Source organism: Eumetopias jubatus, unplaced genomic scaffold, assembly GCF_037043125.1.
Source record: "Eumetopias jubatus isolate StellerSeaLion01/CBP00866 unplaced genomic scaffold, mEumJub1_p1.0 scaffold_13, whole genome shotgun sequence".
Taxonomy (NCBI): domain Eukaryota; kingdom Metazoa; phylum Chordata; class Mammalia; order Carnivora; family Otariidae; genus Eumetopias; species Eumetopias jubatus.
The window spans coordinates 7,084,339-7,105,747 of record NW_028274819.1 but is presented as its reverse complement, the minus strand read 5'-3'; the positions used below and the strand labels follow the sequence as shown (position 1 = coordinate 7,105,747).

Here is a 21,409-nt window from a genome sequence, read left to right as displayed (position 1 = left end):
CCTTGGCGATTGCATTCAATAAATAAGCAGGGTGCTCTGAGCTGGGTATTTTGTTAGTAACAGAGCATATCCCCTGTCCTCAGGCTTTTACGTGGAAGTAGGCCAGAAGCAGAGGGAGTAAAGCAAAGATCCTTGGTGGCTGAGTAGTCTAGGAGTCAGAAGAAAAAGAAATGTAAAAAAAGTAAAAGATGCTGGGGTGCCTGGGTGGCTCAGATGATTAAGTGTCTGCCTTTGGCCTAGGTCATGATCCCAGGGTCCTGGGATCGAGCCCCACGTCGGGCTCCTGGCTCAGCGGGAAGCCTGCTTCTCCCTCTCCCTCTGCCTCTCTCCCTGCCCATGTTCTCTCTCTCTCTCCCTCTGTGTCTCTTTGTCTCAAATGAATAAATAAAATCTTTAAAAAATAAAAGATGCCGTAGTAGGCATAAGTGAGAAGAACTTTGGAAAGGGTTTGCAGGAGTTGGGGTTTAGGACGGGACATAGAAGGATGGAAGAAGGACCAGCCATAGATTGGGTTGGGGAGGAAAGCCTGTGAGAAAGGCAGAGAGATGGTGACTCATCTGTGGCCCTGGGCTTCCCATCAGAGCTGGGAGTTGGGGAGGAAAAGCAGGCTGAAGTTCAGGAACGGGAGCACTCGACCGCAGGTTAAGATACCTACATTCAGGGGCGCCTGGGTGGTTCAGGTGTTAAGCGTCTGCCTTTGGCTCAGGTCACGATCCCAGCGTCCTGGGATCGAGCCCCACATCGGGCTCCCTGCTTCGCGGGAGGCCTGCTTCTCCCTCTCCCATTCCTCCTGCTTGTGTTCCCCTCTCTCGCTGTGTCTCTCTGTCAAATAAAATCTTTAAAAAAAAAAAAAAGGTGCCTACATTCAGTTGCTAAGAACAGGCAGGACTAAAGGTTACTAAGGAAGGGACTGGCATTAGATCTTGAGTTTAGAAACTTGAATTGTGGGGTGCCTGGGTGGCTCAGTTGGTTAAGCATCAGACTCTTAATTTCGGCTCAGGTCATGATCTCAGGGTTGTGAGATCCAGCCCCACATGGAGCCTGAAGTCGGCTCTGCACTGGCCATGGAGCCTGCTTAAGATTCTCTTTCTGTCGCTCCCTCAACCCTGTCTCTCTCTCCCTCTCTTAAAAAAAGGGGGGGGGGCGCCTGGGTGGCTCAGTCGATTGAGCAGCTGCCTTCGGCTCAGGCCGGGATCGAGCCCAGCATCGGGCTCCTTGCTCAGCGGAGGGCCTGCTTCTCCCTCTCCTTCTGCCTGCCTGCCACTCCCCCTGCTTGTGCTGTCTCTCACCATCTCTGTCTCTGTGTCAAATAAATAAGATCTTTAAAAAAAGAAAAAGAAACTTGAATCTTGCCACCAGTTACCAAAACTAATAAACATTAGTCCTTATTCGCCCTAAATCAGAGCGGGCCATGGGGCACCGGGCTGGCTCAGTCAGTAGAGCATGCAGCTCCTGATCTTGAGGTCGTGAGTTGGAGCTCCTCACTGAGCATGGAGCCTACTTAAAGCAAGCAAACAAAACAAAACAAAAAACCGGGCGCCAGGCAGGTAGTTGTCCCTTATCCCTAGCTGGACAGATCTACCTGAGGCCAGCGCTGTCCATGGTAACAGCTTTTGTGTGGCTTAAAGCTTTCATTCGTCCATGTTCCTCACAACCACTCCGTGAGCGGTATTAGCCCTGTTTGGTAGATGAAAAAGCTGCAACTGCTCAGGTCACGGCCAAGAAGGCCTTAAGAAGCCCGGGCTCTTCTCCGGCCCCCGCGCTGCCCCGAGGCTCCTCAGGCCCCAACTGCTGGCGGCGCCTCCGGGACTCCCCGCGGGGTCTTGGCTCCGCCTCACCGCCCGTCTCGCTGGAAGCACCGCCCCCAGGAGGGCGCCACCACTTCTGCGACGTCCAATGAGACTTAGCTGGGGGCGGGACGGGACGTCATTGAGGGCCAATCTGATGGGGCCTGGGCGGGGCTGCGGCGGGTGGGAGCCGAGCGGCCGCACCGCGGTCTTCCCAGCCGGGAGAGAGCCCGGCGCGGGCGGCGCGCACGGGCCCCTGCTGTGCGCGCGCCCGCCGCCCGCCACCCGCCGCCTGCGGAGCCCCTCGGCCCACTCCGCCCTCCGGGTCGTGGCGCCCGTCCCTCCTCTGCTCTCTCGTCGCCGCCCGGACAGGGGCTCCGAGCCGAGCCGGGGCAGGGGCGGGAGCCGCGGGACGAGCGCCTGAGGTGGGTGCGGAGCGGGAGGCCGGGAGGCGGGGAGGCCGGGCGGGCGGGCGCCTGGGTACAACCCCGCCGACGGACCCCGCGTCGAGGTGGGGAGAGGCCGGCCAGGTTGTGGAGCTCGGCTTCCGGCCTGCCTCGGTCCCAGGCGCTCGTGCCCGCGCTCTAGTACCCCTCCCAGGCTACCTCCCTCCCCTCTGGGGACACCCCGTCCCTCTCGCTGCCCGCGGCCTCCTCACCCCTCTTGCTGTTTGTCGCCTGTGCACCTGCCATCTCGGCCCCGTGCTCCCACTCCCTCTCCCTCGCCAGGCCGGACCCCCGCCCAGTCTTACCTCCTCAGGACCCAGCACCAAATTAGCCTCGCTCCTTCTGCCCCCATCTGTCCCTCTTTGTCGTCTGTATACTTGTCACCTCAACTCAGCTCATCCACTCGCCACCCCGCCCCCAACATCATTTAAATCCAGCCCAGGCCATCATCCCCCTCCCCCTCCCAGGGACTACCGCCCCCCCCCCCCCCGATTATCTCCTACACCTGCCCCACTCAGTCCCAGTCCCCTGTCCTCCCCCATCCATACTCCTTTGTTGTCTCTGCAGCTGTCCCCCTGGCTTTATTCCTCCTTCTCCCCCCAACCCCAGGCCAGACTCCTTCTCCCTCTGACCAGTGAGCCACCCCCTCCCCAGCTCTGCTGGGGCATTCCTCCTGGTCCGGGCCCAGCCCAGTGCTCCCTCCACCTAGCCATTCCCTTCCTTCCAGCCCAGCCCTCTGAACGCCACCCCAGTGCACCCTCTCACTCTCTCCCAGCTGGCCCAGTCTTCCCTGGTCTCTCCCACACACCAGCCTCTTTCCCTGTCCTCATACATCCTCGTTCCCTGCCTGTGATCCTTTCCCGTCCTCCCGGCCTCGGCCATCTGGACCCCCCCCCTCCCCCGCTCACTGTTTCCACAGGTGCCGTGGAGAAGCCATGGAGCTGAGCAGCAAGAAGAAACTTCACGCCCTGTCCCTGGCCGAGAAGATCCAGGTGCTGGAACTCCTGGATGAGTCCAAGATGTCCCAGTCGGAGGTGGCCCGGCGCTTCCAAGTCTCCCAGCCCCAGATCTCGCGCATCTGCAAGAATAAGGAGAAGCTGCTGGCGGACTGGTGCAGCGGCACCGCCAACCGGGAGCGCAAGCGCAAGCGGGAGTCCAAGTACAGCGGGATTGACGAGGCCCTGCTCTGCTGGTACCACATTGCCCGGGCCAAGGCCTGGGACGTCACGGGGCCCATGCTGCTCCACAAAGCCAAGGAACTGGCCGACATCATGGGCCAGGATTTTGTACCCAGCATCGGCTGGCTGGTCCGCTGGAAGCGCCGTAATAATGTAGGCTTCGGGGCCCGCCATGTACTGGCCGCCTCCTTCCCCCCTGAGCCACCTCCCCTGGGCCCCACGTCCCGGGCCCAGCCTCCTCTTTCTCTTGAAGACTTCTCCCCAGAGGACGTTTTCGGCTGTGCCGAAGTGCCTCTGCTGTACCGGGCCGTGCCCGGCAGGGGGGGTGCCTGTGATCGCGTGCGGGTGCTGCTGTGTGCCAACAGCAGAGGCACAGAGAAGCGGCGGGTGCTGGTCAGCGGGCTCCGGGCCGCGCCCAGGTGCTTCTTCGGAGTCAGCAGCGAGGCTCTGCCTGCCTCCTACCACCCTGACCTGGGCATCCCCTGGTCCGAGTGGCTGGCGCAGTTTGACCGGGACATGGGCCAGCAGGGCCGGCAGGTCACCCTGCTGCTGGCCGCCCGGGTGCTCGAGGAGCTGGCAAGCCTGCCCGGACTCTGCCACGTGAGGCTCCTGCCTCTGTCCGCTGCCGCCGCCGCCGCTGCCGGCAGCACGCCGGCCCTGCCCGGCTCCGTGGTCCGGGCCTTTAAGACCCATTACCGGCACCGTCTGCTGGGCAAGCTGGCCGCCGTCCAGAGCAAGAGGGCCGGCATCTCGCTGGCCGAGGCGGGGGCGGGCATCACGGTGCTGGATGCTCTGCACATGGCGGCGGCGGCCTGGGCCAAGGTGCCCCCCCAGCTCATCGTCAGCAGCTTTGTTCAGGAAGGGCTGGCTCCCTGCAAGATGCCCCTGTGCCCGGACGAAGCCTCCCAGATGCCGCCAGTCCCCAGCGGGCTGAGCCTCCAGGAGTTTGCCCGCTTTGTGGACCTGGAGGGCGAGGAGCCCACGTCTGGAGCGTGCAAAGAGGAGACGGGCTCTGAGGACGGGCAGGGGGCCCTAGAGGACGGCTTCCAGCCCCCGCCCACCAAAGCCGATGCCCTCCGGGCTCTGGGCACGCTGAGAAGGTGGCTGGAGTGCAACAGTACCTCCCCTGAGCTATTTGAAAAATTCTACGCCTGTGAAGAGGAGGTGGAGAGGCTCTGCTGCCTGTAAAGGGCCGCTTGCTGCTCCCCGCTCGCCACTCGCTCGCTCGCCAGCGCCTCTCCTCTCCTGTTTCCCATGGAAACGCCCTCTCCAGGGAGGCCGACTGGAGGCTGGCCTCTTTCCCGTGGAAATGGAGCTCTTGTGAAAGGTGTAGAAGGGAGACAAGCTAGGAGACCCAGGCTAAGCTCTGAGAGAAAGTTGTCCAAGCCTTGCGAAGAGGGGTCTAAAGATGGGGCGCGAGCTAGCGCGGAGTTTCCGAACCTCTAGGGAGGCTGGGACTTGGGAAGGTGGAATTGGGGCTTTACAGACAGGCCGATCCCTCGAACTCTGTGTTTGAAACAGTTCTGCTTCTGGAAATAAAGTTTTTAATCAGAAAAGAGGTCAGGGTGTTAATTTCCTGGGAGGAGGGCGAACACTTTCAACTCAGATTCTTTAAATTGGCTGCCGAGGCTTGCCGCAGCGCAGCTGTCTGGGCAGATGACCAGCAGGACTCCCCCTCTCCCAGAATTCCAGCAGCAAGGGCTCCCAGGGAATGGGGACTCCTTACCCACCGACAGTCAGATCCCGAGTACCGCCCTGGGACATTCTGCGGCTCTAGGACTCTGCTCTCAGGTCGCGGCTGCGCAGTGGTGTTAGGAAGGAGGGGGCCCAGGCTAGGGACAGTCCAGAGAAACCAAAAGGAGCCAGAACTTGGAAGAGTCATTTGTTCATCTGATCATTTCACAGCATCTCTTCCGCAAGCCTCCTGCGTGGTGAGGTGGCAAACATGGCATCCCCACTGGGCAGGACCTTGCAAACAGTGACAGCCCGGCGTGATTCAAGGCTCTCACCCAGGTGCGTGCAAAGTGCCGTGGCCCCGCAGAGCCTGGGGAGACTCCTGGCGGGGGTGCGCTTCCAGCTGCATCTCGAAGGACAGCGGGCAGAGAGGAAAGGACAGTCCAGGCGCAGGGGCCGACGGAGGGAAGGAGCACAGCGTGGTGGGGGAAGCAGGTGGTCCCTCCAGAGCGCACGGGGAGGCCTGGGGAGCAGGAGGGCTGTTTAGCTCTGAGGGTCTCAGTCAGGATGGGGAAGGTCATTCGTGGGGGTTCTAGAACGACCGAGACACGGAGGGTGAGAGCTCACATCACAAAGATGTGAGAGCTACCGGCAGAAAGAGGCCAAGTGGTCCAGGTGAGAGATGGGCAGCCTGAGCCAGATCGGAAGTAGGACTTGAAGAGGATGGATTTACCCGGAAAGGCCATGGGCCATGGACACAGACAGACCTGGGCTGGTGAGGAGTCCAGCTCAGGCCAAAATCCTCCTGTGGCCTAAAAGGCAATAGGCCATCACAAGCCAGTGTGGTGCGGCTTTCTGGAGGGCACTGCGGTCCAGGACTCGGCGCCTAGGGCAGCCACACGAGCAGGGGGAGGGGCAGAGGGCGAGGAGAGTCTTAAGCAGACCCCCTGCTGAGTGTGGAGCCTGACACGGGGCTCGATCCCAGGACTCTGGGATCATGACCTGAGCCCAAATCAAGAGTCGGCCACTTAACCGGCCGAGCCACCCAGGCGCCCTGACAACTCACTTTTAAACAGTGCTGAGGCTGCCTGCTAGTCTTTCATGTCCCAAATCCTATAGGCTTTCCTCACAGATCTTAGTTTTCCTACCTCTTTCAATTGTCCCTTTTCTGAAATCATCCCAGTTCTGACCTATCTCGTTAAATGTTAAAACCAAAATTATACGATCTCTGAAGACCTGACCAAAGCAACAAGGAGGGGACACACTAGCCCTCTGTTCTGGGTGCCCTATTCCCATTAGAGCAGCGCAGCCAGACAGCCATATTACTTCCTTCCTCCTAGAGCTTTTCTTTTCTTTTTTTTTTTTAAAAGATCTTATTTATTTATTTATTTGACAGAGAGCGACACGGCGAGAGAGGGAACGCAAGCAGGGGGAGTGGCAGAGGGAGAAGCAGGCTCCCCGCTGAGCAGGGAGCCCGACGCGGGGCTCGATCCCAGGACCCTGGGACCATGACCTGAGCCGAAGGCAGAAGTTTAACGACTGAGCCCCCAGGCGCCCCCAGAGCTTTTCTTTTAAAGCCACAAGGAACCCCTTCCTTTCGTGCACTGCTGTCCTGTATCATGCTTTGCCTGTTTGCAGGAGACTTTGTTGGCTCATTCAAGCAGTATTTACTGACCTTTCTGTTTGTGGGTCGGGCCCTGTTCCAGGACCCTGCAGCTCGTAGAGAACAAGACAGAAAGGATCCCTCCTCTCCAAGCCCTTTCTTTCTGGTAGAGGGAGATAAAGAAGAGACAAGTAAACCAATAAACATGGGTCATCTTAGATGGCAATCAGTGCCAAGACGAGAATAAAATAACGATGCCCTCGAGACAGGCCGGGAGGGGGCAGTTAGGTAGAAGGCCTTTGGGCTGAGTCGCGAATGGTAAGGAAGCACCTCTGGTTCCCAAGGAAGGGTTCTCTGTTGCTTTTTGTTTCTGCTGATGCTTTAACTCATGGTGGCTTTTTTCTTTGTGTGTCTCTTAATTTCCGGCTGTGGGAATAATTTTTTAAGATATTTCATTAGTTTATTTTTTATTTTTCATCTCTGGAACACCTGAAGATCTGATTTAGGCATCAAAAGATGTGTGATTACTCCTACCAGGCACGAGAGGGCGCTACTGCCGTGATAAATTAAATTTCTCCCGGAGAGATGTTCCAGACCTGAAGCGCCGTGAGTTAGGCACGTGGTTCCTGGTTCACAGAGGAGACTCTTATTCTTAACTTCCGTCCACCACGAGGGAGTGGTAGGGTTTCTTTGTAAATACCCTTTTTGGTGGGTGGGTGGACGTTTGCCGGTTTACGCTTTCACTAAAGGTGTATGCCTTTCCAGGATCTTGGTTTTTGAGTCTTGGGTTCATCTCCCGTGTGTGTGGTGGACTCAAAGTCTAGTCTTCAGCTCTGTGAAGTTCTTTAACCTCCCAGGTCTCAGCATTAGTGTGAGCCCTAGGGGCAGCTCCAATTCCAACACCCCAATTTGCACTTACTTCCTTGGGTTTTTGTTTTTGTTTTTTTTTTTCATCTGAGGAAATTTTTTTTTAATTTAATTTAATTTTATGATGTTATGTCACCATACAGTACATCATTAGTTTTTGATGCGGTGATCCACGATTCATTGTTGGCGTGTAACACCCAGTGCTCCACGCAGTACGTACCCTCCTTAATCCCCATCGCCGGGCTAACCCGTCCCTCCACCCCCCTCCCCTCTAGAACCCTCAGTTGGTTTCTCGGAGTCCATCGTCTCTCATGGTTGGTCTCCCCCTCCGATCCCCCCCCTTCATTTTTCCCTTCCTTCTCCTAGCGTCCTCCATACTGTTCCTTAGGTTCCCAGCAACAATGTCCGCAATAGCCAAACTGGAAGGAGCCGAGATGTACTTCCTTGTTTTGAAGGGGCGCTTGGGAAGTTCCCTTACTTCTTGAAAAGTTAGCAATGGTTTTAAGATCGCATTTGTAATAACAGATCTGGAATGTCGCTGCCTTGTAGTAGCAGGGCTCTAGGTAAAGCCTAGAGCACCAGCCTGCCAGAGGGGATGTCCGGAAGACCGGTTTTCCTTCTTTCATTTACTCATTCGTTCATTTGTTCAAAGCTCTTCATTGAGCAACTCTGTGTACCCGCTAGTGTTTTGATGATAAACAAAAACAGACAAGGTCTCTGCCTCACGGAGTTCATAGCTTAGAGGAAAGACAATTACCATAAAGGAATCACACACAGAAAAGCCTGTGATTCCAGATGAAGTGGGGATTACGTGAGAGCACAAGCTAGTGGTTCTCAAACTGCGGCCCACACCGGCAGCATCAGTAGGAACCTAGGAAAGCACAGATTCTTGGAGTTTCCTCAAACCTACTGCTTCAGAAACCCCAGCATGGGACCCAGTAATCTGTATTTGAACAAGCCTCCCAGGTGATTCTAAACCACTGGCATAAGCCAAAGGAACTTGACCTAGACAGAGGGGCTAAGGAGAGCTTCCCTAAGGAAGTGGTGATGACAGCAGAAGGATGAGTGGGAGGTGCACAGGCAGTGAGAACTGTACATGCAAATGGCCTGTGGTGAGAGGGAACATGGTTGTTTAAGGAACCAAGAGAAGAGGAATGTCCGAGGGCCATGAAGGTTGTAGAAGGAGCTTGCCCTGATTCCTCAGAGTAATGGAAAGCCATCAAGGGGGACAAGGAGAGTAGGAAAAAGTTGAGTTATTTGTCCAGAATCAGGACAGGACCAGGGCTGTGGCTTTAGGACTGAGAAAGAGGGAGTGAGTCTTAGAAAACTTTGGGAGCAGGGTTAGCAGGACCTGGGGACTCCTTTGATGTGGGAGGAGGGGAGCTTCTCTGAGACCTCTGGCCTGAGGACATTCCTGGGTCATAGAGCACTGACTTCAGCAGAAGCAGGCTGCGGGGGAACGCGAGGCACTTTTGGGAGGCTCAAGAGACAGCCAGCAGTGGTCAGGCTGGAAACACCAATGAAGTCACATTCGCAAAGTGCATCCCCCTGGCTCAGCTGTTTAGTGAGTCTGGAAGAAGTGATTTAAGCCAGAATCGTCCCACGGTGTGTCATTTCTCCCTATCCCGGCTCGCATGGAGTCCATATCAGTTAGCTTCCTGTAATTTCTCCTACTGTGATCACTGCTATAAAAATAAGTGTCACGTTTGACAGCACGAAAACCAGCGCGATGTTTTTCACATTTGGCCAAGTCACAGGCTCCCTATGGGCAAGGCTCAGACACCAGCCCCATTGTCAGCCTCAAAGCAGGTGCATTTGCTGTTTGGTTCTTAGGGATTCCTTCGATCTCAGTGAGCTCTCAAAAAGAATGATGACCTCTAACAACATGTTAATTTCCTGAGGAATTTAACATGAGTATTATGAGACCCTTCTGATATAAAAACACGTGGCTTTTTTTTTTTTAAGATTTTATTTATTTATTTGACAGAGAAAGACACAGCGAGAGAGGGAACACAAGCAGGGGGAGTGGGAGAGGGAGAAGCAGGCCTCCCACTGAGCAGGGAGCCCGATGCGGGGCTCGATCCCAGGACCCCGGGATCATGACCCGAGCCGAAGGCAGACGCTTAATGACTGAGCCACCCAGGCGCCCCAAAACACATGGTTTTTAAAAATATCCTTGGCTGGGGCGGCTACATTTGAACTTTGGTGGGAGACTGTCTCAGGCCCCAGGTAGAGCAGAGCAGCTGAGTAACTGTGCTCTGGAGCTGGAGGCTCAGATGTGTCCAGAATGTGTGGCATTCTGGCTGTGTGACCTTGGACAAGGTAAACCCTGTCTCTGAGCTGAGGCTGTGATAATAGCTGTAACGTTATAAACTGTGATAATATGGTGATGGCTTTTGTTGTTGTTGTTGTTGTTTTAAGATTTTATTTTTTTAAGTAATCTCTGCACCCAATGTGGGGCTCGAACTTACAACCTTGAGATCATCTCTCCCCGGAAGAGACCCGGGGGCCCCTCCTCCTGGCAGATGGAGACTGCGCAGTGCACAGGCCCCCGGTACCGGGGCGGGGGGCTGCCCGGCCGCTCCACCGAAGGAGCCGGCCAGGTGCCCCTGTTGTGATGGTTTTTAGAGGAACCCCCCAGTAAATGGCAAGAATTCCGGGCATTCGGGTCACCATGAGGTAGCCCCAGGTTGATCTCAGACCAGATCGGGACATTAGTGGGTACAAACTCAGCTCAGCTTTATTGCCAATTAAGTAAACCTTCTTAGCCAGCTTGAAATTGCCACTTAGCAATTGGGGTGGGTAAAGAAAACAAGGACCATCGGCGACGGTGGGCCGGGAGACACCCCCGGGGGGAGTGGCCCCCGGCTTCTAGAACCACTCCGAGAGACTCCGAGAGGGGCCGGGCAGGCAAAACCTCTCAGTGGAAAGATGGGAGGACAGGACCAAGGAAGCAGGTGTGGTGGCTGGAGTGGGGGAACAGATCAGAAGTCTGATCCCTGACCTCAAGGAGCTCCCTGTGTCACGGGGTTAGGTTGAGAAGTGAATCAACAACTGTGGCAAAGCACGGGGGGGGGGGGGGGGGGGGCTGTGATCAAGGACACATGTGGGGGATGTGGGAGGGAAGGGGGCGGGGTGGGGATTGGGGGGTGGTATGAAAACCCCGCAGCCAGTGGGGGACCAAGGGGACTCCCTTGCCTGCCAGGAACGACTCCAGGGGACAGTGCTCCGCCTGGGCCGAGGAGCAGGCTTAGCCAAGGGGTGATGGAGTCACCCTGGGGGTGCCGCCCTCTGCTGGGCAGGAGGAAATGAAGAACAGCCCAGCCTGTGCTCAGCCCAGCACGCAGGGCTGTGCTGCCCAAGCCCCCAGGGAGGAGAGCCCCCAGGAGGTGGGGGAGGTGGGGCTTCTTCCCACAGGCCGAGGGAGCCACTGAAGGATTCTGGACCAGCAGGAGACAGAAGGCTGCTCTCCAGTGGGGTCGTGCCGGGAGCAGTTTGGAAGGAGGCAAGGTGGGGGGCGGTGAGGACCGTTGCTGGAATCCAGGGGGTGGCTAGCACCCAGGAGTGCAGGCCCTGAGAGCGCTGAGGGGTGAAGTCACGGGTGGAGGCCAGAATGTCACCAGCACCAGGGGCCGTGAGTGTGTTTCACAGACTTGGGGAGCACAGGTGCCAAGACTGAGTGCTGCTGGGAGGCTGAAGCCAGCCCTGTGTTCCCGAGGCCAGGACCCCGGGCCTCCGGCCCCCCACATCTGCGTGCCCATAAGGAAGGGCCGGGCCTCTCGAATGGGAATGGCAAGCTGGTGCTTTCCCCTTGGCCTCCCATCTGGGCGGTCGGGCGGGGGTCTGGCGGGGGAGCTGCGGGCACCACCTGGCCACGCTCATCCCCACCAGCGCAGGAGGTACTCGTAGCTGAGGAAGGTGATAGCGTTGACAGGAAAGGCGCGGGCGCTGTTGATCATAAGCCCCCGGAAGAAGACCCCCAGTCCTTCCTGCCGGACACTGCTTGCCATGCAGTCCAGCAGCCCCCGGTACACCCTGTGCTTCAGCCCGGCCATCTGCATCCAGGACTTGATCACGTCCAAGGGGGTGGCCACGGCCCAGGAGACGATGCCTGTGAAGCCCCCTGCCACCAGCACTGTGGCTAAGCCCGGGGCACAGGAAGCCCAGGCGGGTGTCAGACCGAGGAGCAGAGAGCCCCCACCCCATCCCTAGGGTCCCTCCCCCAACCTCCAGGGCAAGGGCTAGCTCCCCTCCCCCACTGCTCTCTGTCCCCCCACCCGCTCACGCACCCCCAACTTACTGGGGTTCTGGCCGTCCGGCGTGGACTGGCGGCAGAGCCACTCACAGGTGACAAAACAGATGCCCAGCGTGGGGGTGTCCCTCAGCGTCAGGGCCCAGGCTCCCCGGAAGAGACCCCGGGGCCCCTCCTCCTGGCAGATGGAGACTGCGCAGTGCACAGGCCCCCCGGTACCGGGGCGGGGGGCTGCCCGGCCGCGCCCTCGGCTCCGTCTGGTTTTGTAGCCGAACTTTGATGAGGTCAAAAGGGGCCAAGCAGTAGACCTGTAGGGAAGGAAGCACGGAGAGCCTGGGTGGGGCTCCGGGCGAGAACGGCGGCCCACCCTAACAAGAGGAAGGTGGCGGGCAGAGAGGGCCGCATCTGCCCGCGGGGCCTCGCCACTCCCGCTGCCCGCAGGGCTGAGCACAGGCCAGACCGCTGCCCTTAGCATCGGCCCCTGACGGCCGGCGGCACTGCCCGTCTCTCTGGGCAACAGCACCGACCTTGCCTGGCCCGTGCAAGGAGCTCAGAAACAATCCCGCATTGTTTCTCCAAGAGTGGCGGTAGGTTCTAGCCCCCAGAAGCCAGGGGTGAGCAGGCACCTGCAGTGACGTCTGAAGGATTCAGTCTCTGCCCGTGAGACAGGTCTGACCCCTCCCCACAGTGAAGGAGGTCACCTCAGTCCTGTTGGGGACTCAACTTCAGAGTCTCGCTCCCCCCACTTCCTGCGAGACACCTCTCAGAGGCCCCTGAGGGGGTCAAGCGCTGGGCCAGCCTTTCCTGCCTCCCGCAAACCCCCAACTACTAGGATCCCAACAGAAGGTGGGCGATGGTGGGATCTGTGTCCCAGGACTCTTATCACCCGGCTGAGGTAGAAGGGACAAACAATTGGGGTAGTATTAGAACTGAGGGTGGTTCTGGGTGGGGGCGGAGGGAAGCTGGGGCCAGGGGCTAATGTGAGGGTCACGAGGCACTAAGGTCAAGGTCAGCTGTTAAAGTTCAGATGGGAATTGAGGTCAGGCTGAGGTTAGCGTGTTGCGAGGGGTTTCTGTGGATTTTGTTTCTTTTGCGGAAAGTACACGAGCCTAGTCCCTCAGCCCTGGAAGCTGGCTCTGGCGATGATGTTCCCAGGGCGGCGGGCCAACTTTGCTTGCTTCCTCCCCTGCTGGAAGGATGGTGCGCTGGGCTTCCTCCCTATAAGGCGGGATCCTGATGTCATCCTTCAGAGCCTGTGGGCAGTGCCAAGCTCAGGGCTTCTCCAGGGGACGTGACCCTGAGCCCAGGGCTCCCGACGGTGAGGAAATGGCTGAGCCAAAGATAGGGTGGCTAGCAGGGGCAGGTTAGGGCCCCTCGGCTCCCCATCCTGCCCGTGGGCGCTGTGGGGATGGCACACACTGCCAGTGTTTGACAGCGTCAGCCTTTCTGAGCCAAAAGCAACTTCTGTGCACCTCACAGGTGGTCATTCCCTGCCGTGGGCTGGCCAGAGTCACATCCTGCCTCTTCCTCCGCATCTCCACACTAAAACACAACTTCCGCTCCCAGACCTGTTAAGCCGAGTCCATGGGCTTGATGGCAAACCGGGTTCCTGTTGGTCGTTGAGCCCAGTCCCCACTTCTGCTATCTGTTCGGCTTTGCAATGAGCTGGAGGGGAGGGTGACTTAGGAGCTGGGCCTGGCTGGGCCGGCCACTAGCATGGAGTCTCAGTTTGCCTCCTCGTTTTGGTGGGGTGTAGGTCTCAGGGCTTGGGAAATATGCGAGCGTGTGCCCTGTACAAGAAGGGGCAGAAGAAAAGCCAGGACCTTTTGGGGGCCTCATGAATCATTAATTCACTGGAGTGAGCCACCTGATTCTGTCTTTTGTCCTTGCTCTCTGCCCCAGAAAGTGTGTTAGGGGCATCAGGGCAGGTGCCAAATAGAGGGTGACCTCAGGCACCTGGCTGGGGTGTGGGGTGAAGCCAGACACGGGCCCCTCTGCCTCTATGCTCATGCCCCTCAATCAGCTGGGGCTCCCCCTGGTGCCTGGAGGCCCCTCTTTCCTCCACCCCACCAATCAAAAGCCAGATACTTAAGTGCTGAGAACAAAGACCAAAACTAAATGATGGGAGCTATTTAATGATTAATACCCTGGGTCTCTCCCAGCGAGATCTGTGGACTGGGACCTGGTGAGGCTGCAGGCAAAGGAGCTGAGCAGGGCGTGGGCTGGAGAGATGCCAGGACCACTCCGGGACTGGAGGGGCTGGGCTCGGGGCTCTGGCAGGGCTATCGGTTTTCCAGGGCAGTAGGTTCCCCCCCGCCGACCCGGGACAGCACTGAGGCTGGCAGACCCCTCCAGAGGTCTGTGTGTGTGTGCTTGATAGCACCTGTGTACGCATGCCCCCGCACCTCCCCCTCACCTGCACGAACCCTCCAGTGCAGCCAGCTATGAAGACATGCGTGTAGCTGGGTGGCTGGGCCCGCCGCTCCTGGTGGGAGGTCGCTATGAGTGCCAGCAGCGTGTTGCTGTAGACCCCGAACAGGCAGGACGGAGTTGACCACAGCTATGCTCTCAATGGGGAAGCTCATTCCCTTGAAAAAGCCCAGAAGCTGTAGAAAGACATGGCGACCCTAGGGCAAAGGGGGCCTCCTCTTTGCCCTTCCCATCTCTGGCAGGGTCTCCTCTGGCTGGAAACCACTCCTGAGCCCTGCCAAAGGGAGGCTGAGGCAGGCTGAGGCTGGGGACAGCCTCAGGTCCCTCCTTGGGGCACTGAGCTACCACCCAGCCCCCAGGAGGCCCCGACTTTGGTCTCCTCTCTTCCAGGGGCAGAGAGCCCTGCCGGGGAGAAGAAAGCTGCTACTGACCACCCAGATGCCTCCCATGCCAAAGCCCCAAAGAAGCAAGACACCCACCGACTCATGGCGGTAAGTCTTAACCATACAATCGATGATGCCCCGGTATGTGGTCTGGGTCTGTAGCCGCACCTTGGTGAGGAGGACAGAGCAGGCAGCCCAGTAGGGACGGGCAGGGATGGCTCCAGCCCCGTTCCTCCCTCTGCCCAGCAGGATGCCAGCAGGGCAGGATTGATAGGAAAGATGCCCATCAGCCAGGCCCTGCTCTCAAGGCATCCTGACGTCTGGTTCAGGTGACATCCTTCATTCCTTGGGTGCCTCCCCTCGACTCACCTTTACGGTGTCAAAAGGGTGTCCCGGGACCAAGCCCAGAGCTCCTGTGTAATAAGAAGGTGCTATGAGGGGGCGCCTGGGTGGCTCAGTTGGTTAAGCGACTGCCTTCGGCTCAGGGCATGATCCTGGAGTCCCGGGATCGAGTCCCGCGTCGGGCTCCCTGCTCAGCGGGGAGTCTGCTTCTCCCTCTGACCCTCCCCCCTCTCGTGCTCTCTCGCTACCATTCTTTCTCTCTGTCTCAATAAATAAATAAAAATCTTTTTTAAAAAAGAAGAAGAAGAAGAAGAAGAAGAAGAAGATGCTATGAGTGAGGCCCCTTGCGCCTGGCTGAGGAGAGAGGGATTCGGGCAGGAGGAAATGAGGCCAGGCCTTCCCGCCAGCCTCCAAAGAAACTCGAGCCAGCCCCTCTGCATCCTCCTCCACACGGAGCGCTGGGCTAGGGAGGTGTGAGGACAAGGGGACCGTGGAGACGGCCTTGGCCGTGCCCAGAGGACACCCAGGCAGAAGGGAGGAGCCAGCCCCAGACGCGGTGTCCCCACAGAGTCCAGCACTGACCATCCTGCTTGCTTACCCAACTGTGGGACCGTGGGACAGGTTCTCCAGCGCTCCTGCCTGCCAGCCCGACTCCTTCCTTCCTTCCTTCCTTCCTTCCTTCCTTCCTTCCTTCCACGCACGACTGCTGTTGAGTATCGGGCCTTGATCCAGACCAGGCCCTGCCCTCCCAGCGCTTTACCCCCTCAGCCAGCGGTACGGAGCTGGGGGCCCTATGGGCAGTCTTGCTGGCACCCGGGGAGGGGAGCCCAGCCCCCAGGCCACCTCCCCACGTTCTGATCTTGCCCTCCATAGCAGTGCTGGCCCTGGAGGCTTGGGCGAGGTCACAGCCCCAGGAGGGGGTTGTCCCTCTCTTTCTTCTGAGAGAACTGTCAGCCAGAAGCTGGGCTGGGTTCACAACACAGCAGGTCTCAGCGCCAGGACATGCAGCCCATCGCCGGGTAGGGCAGAGGCCCAGAGGGGAATGCAGGACAGCTGCTGGGGTCAACAGTGAAATTGCTTTCTGAGCCCCACAGGGTGGGCCTAGAGAGTGGGGTTCATGGCAAAGGTGTGCAGGTGTGTCTGGGAGAGGGCTCACCTTGGCCCTGCAGGTGCGGACAGCGTGGCTTAGGGACCTGCACCTTCCGCCCCGCGCCCCTGAGGCAACTGCCGGGAGGCATGGGGATAGCTGGTCTGGCACTCCAGAGCCACCAGGGCTTTGGTCTCAGCTCCTTCTCTGTCCCCAGGCAGTGACCGACCGCTAGGGGGGATGTGACAGAAGGAAGAAAAACGTCTCACCGGAGATCCAGCCGGCCACAAACTCCTCCACGGGCATTGTCTGGCAGGGGCGGGAACCGGTGGCTCCGGAGAGGAGACGCTGGGGAGCGTCTGTCGGTCCCTGATCTCCCTCCCCCTCGCCCACCCGATAACCTTCCACTAATGTTTAACATGGCCTGGAGAATGAGCAGTGGCCCGGTGCCCAGACCTCGGCACCAGAAGAGGGGAGGGAGCCACCTTGGGTGGCCCTGACCCTGGAGGAAGTGTGTACGGAATGTGAAATCTTCGGGGCAGGGACGATGGCCCGGGTGGCCCCGCCCCCTGCCGGCCAACAATGGCCTTGCAGCCCTGCAGCGGGACCAGGCAGGGCAGCCAGGCCCCAGCCAGCAAGGCCATAACTAACCCTGCCTGCCCTGCCTGGCTGGCCCAAACTCCCTCCGTCCCCACAGCGCCACCCACTAGGCTGCCGCCCGCCTGCGACAAGCAGCCAGGCCGGCAAGAGATAGAGCATGGTCACCAGGGGGCAGGCCCTGTGCAGTCCCCGCACCCCAGGAACCCCCAGAGCCGGCAGGGTGGGAACCCAGAGAGGAGTGACTCCCGGTCCTGAAGCCCTGCCTTCTCCCAGGGTGGTGTGCAGCTCCCGCAGCTCCCTTGTGTGAGTCACAAACAGCCTCCCTCGCTCGGCCGTCTCTTCTCTGGGCCTCCCTGCCAGGGGACAAGCTGGGGATTTGCGTGTATAAAGGGTGGGGGTGTCTCAGCTCTGGGGTTATGAAAGCCCATTTCTCTTTGGACAATCACCCAAGCTGACAAAGCAGGGAGACCTGCATCCCTCTCTCTTCCTCTCTGCTTCCTTCGACCAACCTTCTCTGTGGCCAATACACAAAGCGTGTTAGAGCGTGAGTTATGATTCCACTCACCCGTCGGCTCCTTACGAGCGGAGTCTGGTTAAATGTGCTCACTCTTCCCTGTTGTTTTGAAAGTGATATTTTACATCATTTATAAATTCGTTGCATCTTTTTACAAATCAGATGACGGCTCACGCCCCCGTGTTTCTCACACCTGCCTGGTACTTTTATTTTTCCTGCTCCTGTTCTCTCTCTCCCTGCCTGAGAGGGGGCAGTGGACACTAGCAGAGGCAGGAGGGGCTTTGGTGTCGTCCAGACTGGGGTTCCAGTCTCAGCTCTGCCCCCACCAGCCCGGTGATCTGTGGCAAAGCACATGCTTCTGAGGTTCTTTTCTCCCATGTCCTTTGGGAGGCTCTGGAGGTCATCCAAGGGGGCTTCTGGGGCGGGGGGTGGGGGGGTTCATGTTCAGGATCATCTCCATTACACTTCAGTGATTCCTAGGCAGTCCCATGGACTTGGAGACAGGATGCGGATGGACGGGGATGCACACGGGGTGGGGGTGGGGGGGGGCAGAGCATCAGGACAGACCCGAGGATGAGGGCACAGGCAGGCCAAGTGCTGAGGCTGCTGCAAATGATGAGCGTCCGACATTAACAGAGTGTACGGGGGGAGGGGGGCTGCTGATGTAACCTGCTGTCTACATCCACGGCCACAGGATATTCTGTCAGGTTCTATTCTTAGGTATGCTGAGAAGTGGGGCCGGGGCGGGGTCCTCTTTCCGGGGCACAGAGATCCAGGGCGCAGGTGCCACCACCCATAGAAATCTGCGTGAAGGCTCCAAATGTGGGTGCCAACCTTTGGAGTTCCCCTTGCCCCCTCCCTCTGTCTCACACCTCACCACCTTCCCGTAAGGAAATTGTGTTAATATTGCCTTCGAAGCGTGTCCCAAATCCCACCCTTCCTCGCCTTCTCCACTGCTACCGCCCTGGCCCAAAGCCACTGTGGCCTCCACCTGGATTCCTGCCGGCCTCCCTGCCTCCGCCCCTGCCCCCGTCCAGTCTGTTCCCCAGGAGCCAAAGTGATGCAGTTGAAATTTAAGTCAGACCTTGTCTGTGCTCTGCTCCACACCCTGCAAGGGTCCCATCCTGCTCAGGGTGAAAACCGAAGTCCTTCCTAGGCTCTAGGAGCCCTCAAGGTGCAGCCCCCCAGTCCTTTGACCTCATCTCTGGGCACACCCTGGTCACTCTGTCCCACCCACCCTGGCCTCCTTCTCTTCTTCAAATGGGCTCCTGCCTCCAGGCCTTGTTGGCCTGGTCTAGCCTGGATTCAAACTTGTCACCTGCTGGGCATTCCTGGTGCCCCTTCCCTGGCTCTTCCTCTTCTTTGTTCCCTGGCACTCGTGACCTTCTGATGTACCAGTAATTAACTTGTTGTCTGTGCTGGGATCTCTGGCTGTTTGTTCACTGATGTGAGCCCGAACGCTCAGCACAGCACATAGCAGAGAATAGGCTCTCAATACATATTTGGTGCAAGGATGATTGAGTGGACAAGCGAGGGAGCAACATTAGGGGGCAGCCCTGCAGCCAGCGCTGGGTCTCCACTTCTCTCTCCCCATCTCCAAACGGCCCCAAAGAATGTGAAGTCCCAACAATATCCCTGCCTGCCTCTCCTGATCTCGTGGCAACTCTCTGTTCCCCGTCAGATACCCAAGGACCAATCCCACTCACCCTTCCGCTTTCCCACTGTGGCCAAAGTAGAACCCACTCACTGCTACTTTCTCACGGGCAGACGGGTTTTAGGAAGCAGGGCTCATCTCTGACTTCCTCCTCCTAGAGCCGCCCTGGGCTCCTTGGGCTGCCCCAGCGAACCTTCCTGAGCATGGCTTCTCACCGAGGGCTGGGCTGCAGTCTTCATTCTGCTGCTCACTCTCTCCCAAGGGATAGTGGGCAATCCCTTCTGTGGGCCTTGGGTCCTTTCCTGCTTACAAAAGCAGGAAATCAGCCCGGCTGATGGCTGAGTCTCAGGCCTCTTGGCTCTAAAGGCCTGATGCCTGCTGCCCTCACATCAGAATGAGTGCCACTCTCTTCTCTCGCCCCACCCCACCACCCCAGTTCAAGGCAGACCCACAACCCCTCCCTGGAGCCTTGTCAAAGGGCAGCGCCAGTCCGGGCTGGGCTCTCCTGCAAGTCCCACCAGGCCCATCTTCTGCCTGGCAGGGCAGAGCTCTGACCTTGCCCCCCTCTAGCTCACAACCTCCAAAACCTCCTTGCCACCTGCCAAACCCACCACACGCACACCCCCTGCCCCCGTGCCACCCCATCTTCCCAGCCTCGCCTGCTGTGCTCTGACTGCCCAGGGCTTCCCCAGGGTCCTCACCACAGTTCCCCCTACCGGAACACCTTCAGGAAACTGTTATTTCCACTCACAGAGACCCCGAGGATGACATGAGGAAACACAGGGAAGGGCCTGGCACACAGTAGGGCTCAGGAATTGAGGACCCTTTTCTTCCTGCTTGTAGTTTTTCATGGCTCTGAAGGCAATTCTGTCATCTTATGTAGTTTTAAGCATGCATTTCTCTGGGCAACTGGGTGGTGCAGTCGGTTAAGCATCCGACTCTTGGTTTGGGCTCAGGTCATGATCTCAGGGTCCTGGAAGCGAGCCCTGCATCAGGCTCCACGCTCAGCGTGAAGTCTGCTTGAGATTCTCTCTCTCCCTCCCCTTTTGCTCCTCCTACTCATGTTGTCTCTCCCTCTCAAATAAATAAATAAAATCTTTAAAAGAAATTACTTAAAAAATAAAATAACCATGCGTTTCTCCTGGCCTTCCCTCTTCCCCCTCTCTACCTCCACTCCCTGATTAAATCATAACTTAGCTTCCTGAGGGCAGGGCAGTGTCTCACCTGGGTCTCTGTCCCCTGCCCTAGGCCAGACCCCACACCCGGGAAGCACTGAACTGTGTTCCCACTTTGATCCAGCTGGTTAAGGGAGGCCACCAAGCCATTGTGTCCTGGTCTGAGGGTCTCAGAGCTTAGAACCTGGAAAGAGATGCTTGTTCGTTTGTTTGTTTGTTTGTTTGTTTTGAGACAGAGAGAGCACAAGCAGGGACAGTGGCAGGCTGAGGGAGAGGGGGAGAAGCAGACCCCTGCTGAGCAGGGAGCCTAATGTGGGGCTCGATTCCAGGACTTGGGGATCATGACCTGAGCCGAAGGCAGACGCTTAACCAACAGAGCCACCCAAACACCCCTAGAGGAGTTGCTTGTTATTGCACACTCTTCTCTCCAGCTCACATCTGAAATTCTTTGAGTCCTTAGTTCATGCAAGGAAGACATGTTGTAATGGGCTCAAGTGTGGGGTAGCGTGGATTCTGGAGGGCAGGTAAAGAGCTGTTTATAGGGCGCCTGGGTGGCTCAGTTGGTTAGGCAACTGCCTTCGGCTCAGGTCATGATCCTGGAGTTCCAGGGTCTAGTCCCGCATCGGGCTCCCTGCTCAGCGGGAAGTCTGCTTCTCCCTCTGACCCTACCCCCTCTCATGCTCTCTCTATCTCATCCTCCCTCTCAAATAAATAAATAAAACTTTGAAAAAAAAAGAGCTGTTTATATTGAGAATATTTGGACTGTGTTAGGAGATGGGGCTGCCTTCCCATGCCAGGGAATAAAGGCAGGGTGAGCCCATTCCTCCTCTTGCTCCCCACCCCCATCCCTGATCATCCAGCCCATTGTTGTAGCTAGAACAACTTCTGGTTCTTCTGGCTCAGGAAGGTGACCCATGGACCTGTTTTTCTCCCTGAGATCTACACCTCAGGCATACACATGCTGGTGTTGCCAGGACATGTTGGTGACGTGACCCTGGGATAGGTGGTTTCACACCTGTTTCTTTCCAGCCTGGGAATGGCTCAAGGTCTCCAGACTGTGTGTCTAAGATAGAGAGGGTTCATGTGACTGCGCCTTGAAAAATCAAGTATGCCTGGCTTGGGTTTCTAGCACATAATTTGAGAGTCGCTGGAGGTCATTGAGTTCAACCTCTTCATTTTACAGATAGGAAACTGGGGCCCCGAGGAGAAGGGGCTTGTCCGGGCTGAGTCCGGCCAAGGACCCAGTCTTCTGACCACGGCGAAGAGTCTGTCACCCCTCATGGCCCAGGCGCGCCTGCAGTATAGGCTGCTGCCTGAGTCACCTTTACCCAGCACCCAGAACGGTGTGGGTCCCTGACACGTCCCAGGAAGCATCTCCCTTCTACAGGTGAGGGGACCAGCCCCAAACCACACGCGA

The 21,409-nt window shown here is 57.9% G+C and overlaps 2 protein-coding genes across 2 annotated transcripts; one reads left to right on the top strand and one right to left on the bottom strand.

Annotated features, from left to right (window-relative positions):
• Positions 1 to 3,162: 3,162 nt before the first annotated feature.
• Positions 3,163 to 4,843, top strand: TIGD3 (tigger transposable element derived 3). The gene has a single exon (XM_028118485.2). It carries the CDS (start codon positions 3,169 to 3,171, stop codon positions 4,597 to 4,599), a length of 1,431 nt encoding a protein of 476 aa, XP_027974286.1. The 5' UTR covers positions 3,163 to 3,168; the 3' UTR covers positions 4,600 to 4,843.
• Positions 4,844 to 11,433: 6,590 nt separating this feature from the next.
• SLC25A45 (solute carrier family 25 member 45) lies at positions 11,434 to 16,355 on the bottom strand. The gene is given in 8 exon segments (XM_028118471.1): positions 11,434 to 11,696; positions 11,841 to 12,018; positions 12,020 to 12,115; positions 14,224 to 14,349; positions 14,351 to 14,413; positions 14,717 to 14,788; positions 14,990 to 15,033; positions 16,319 to 16,355. Coding segments are annotated over 8 exon segments (879 nt in total).
• Between the last annotated feature and the right edge of the window lie 5,054 nt (positions 16,356 to 21,409).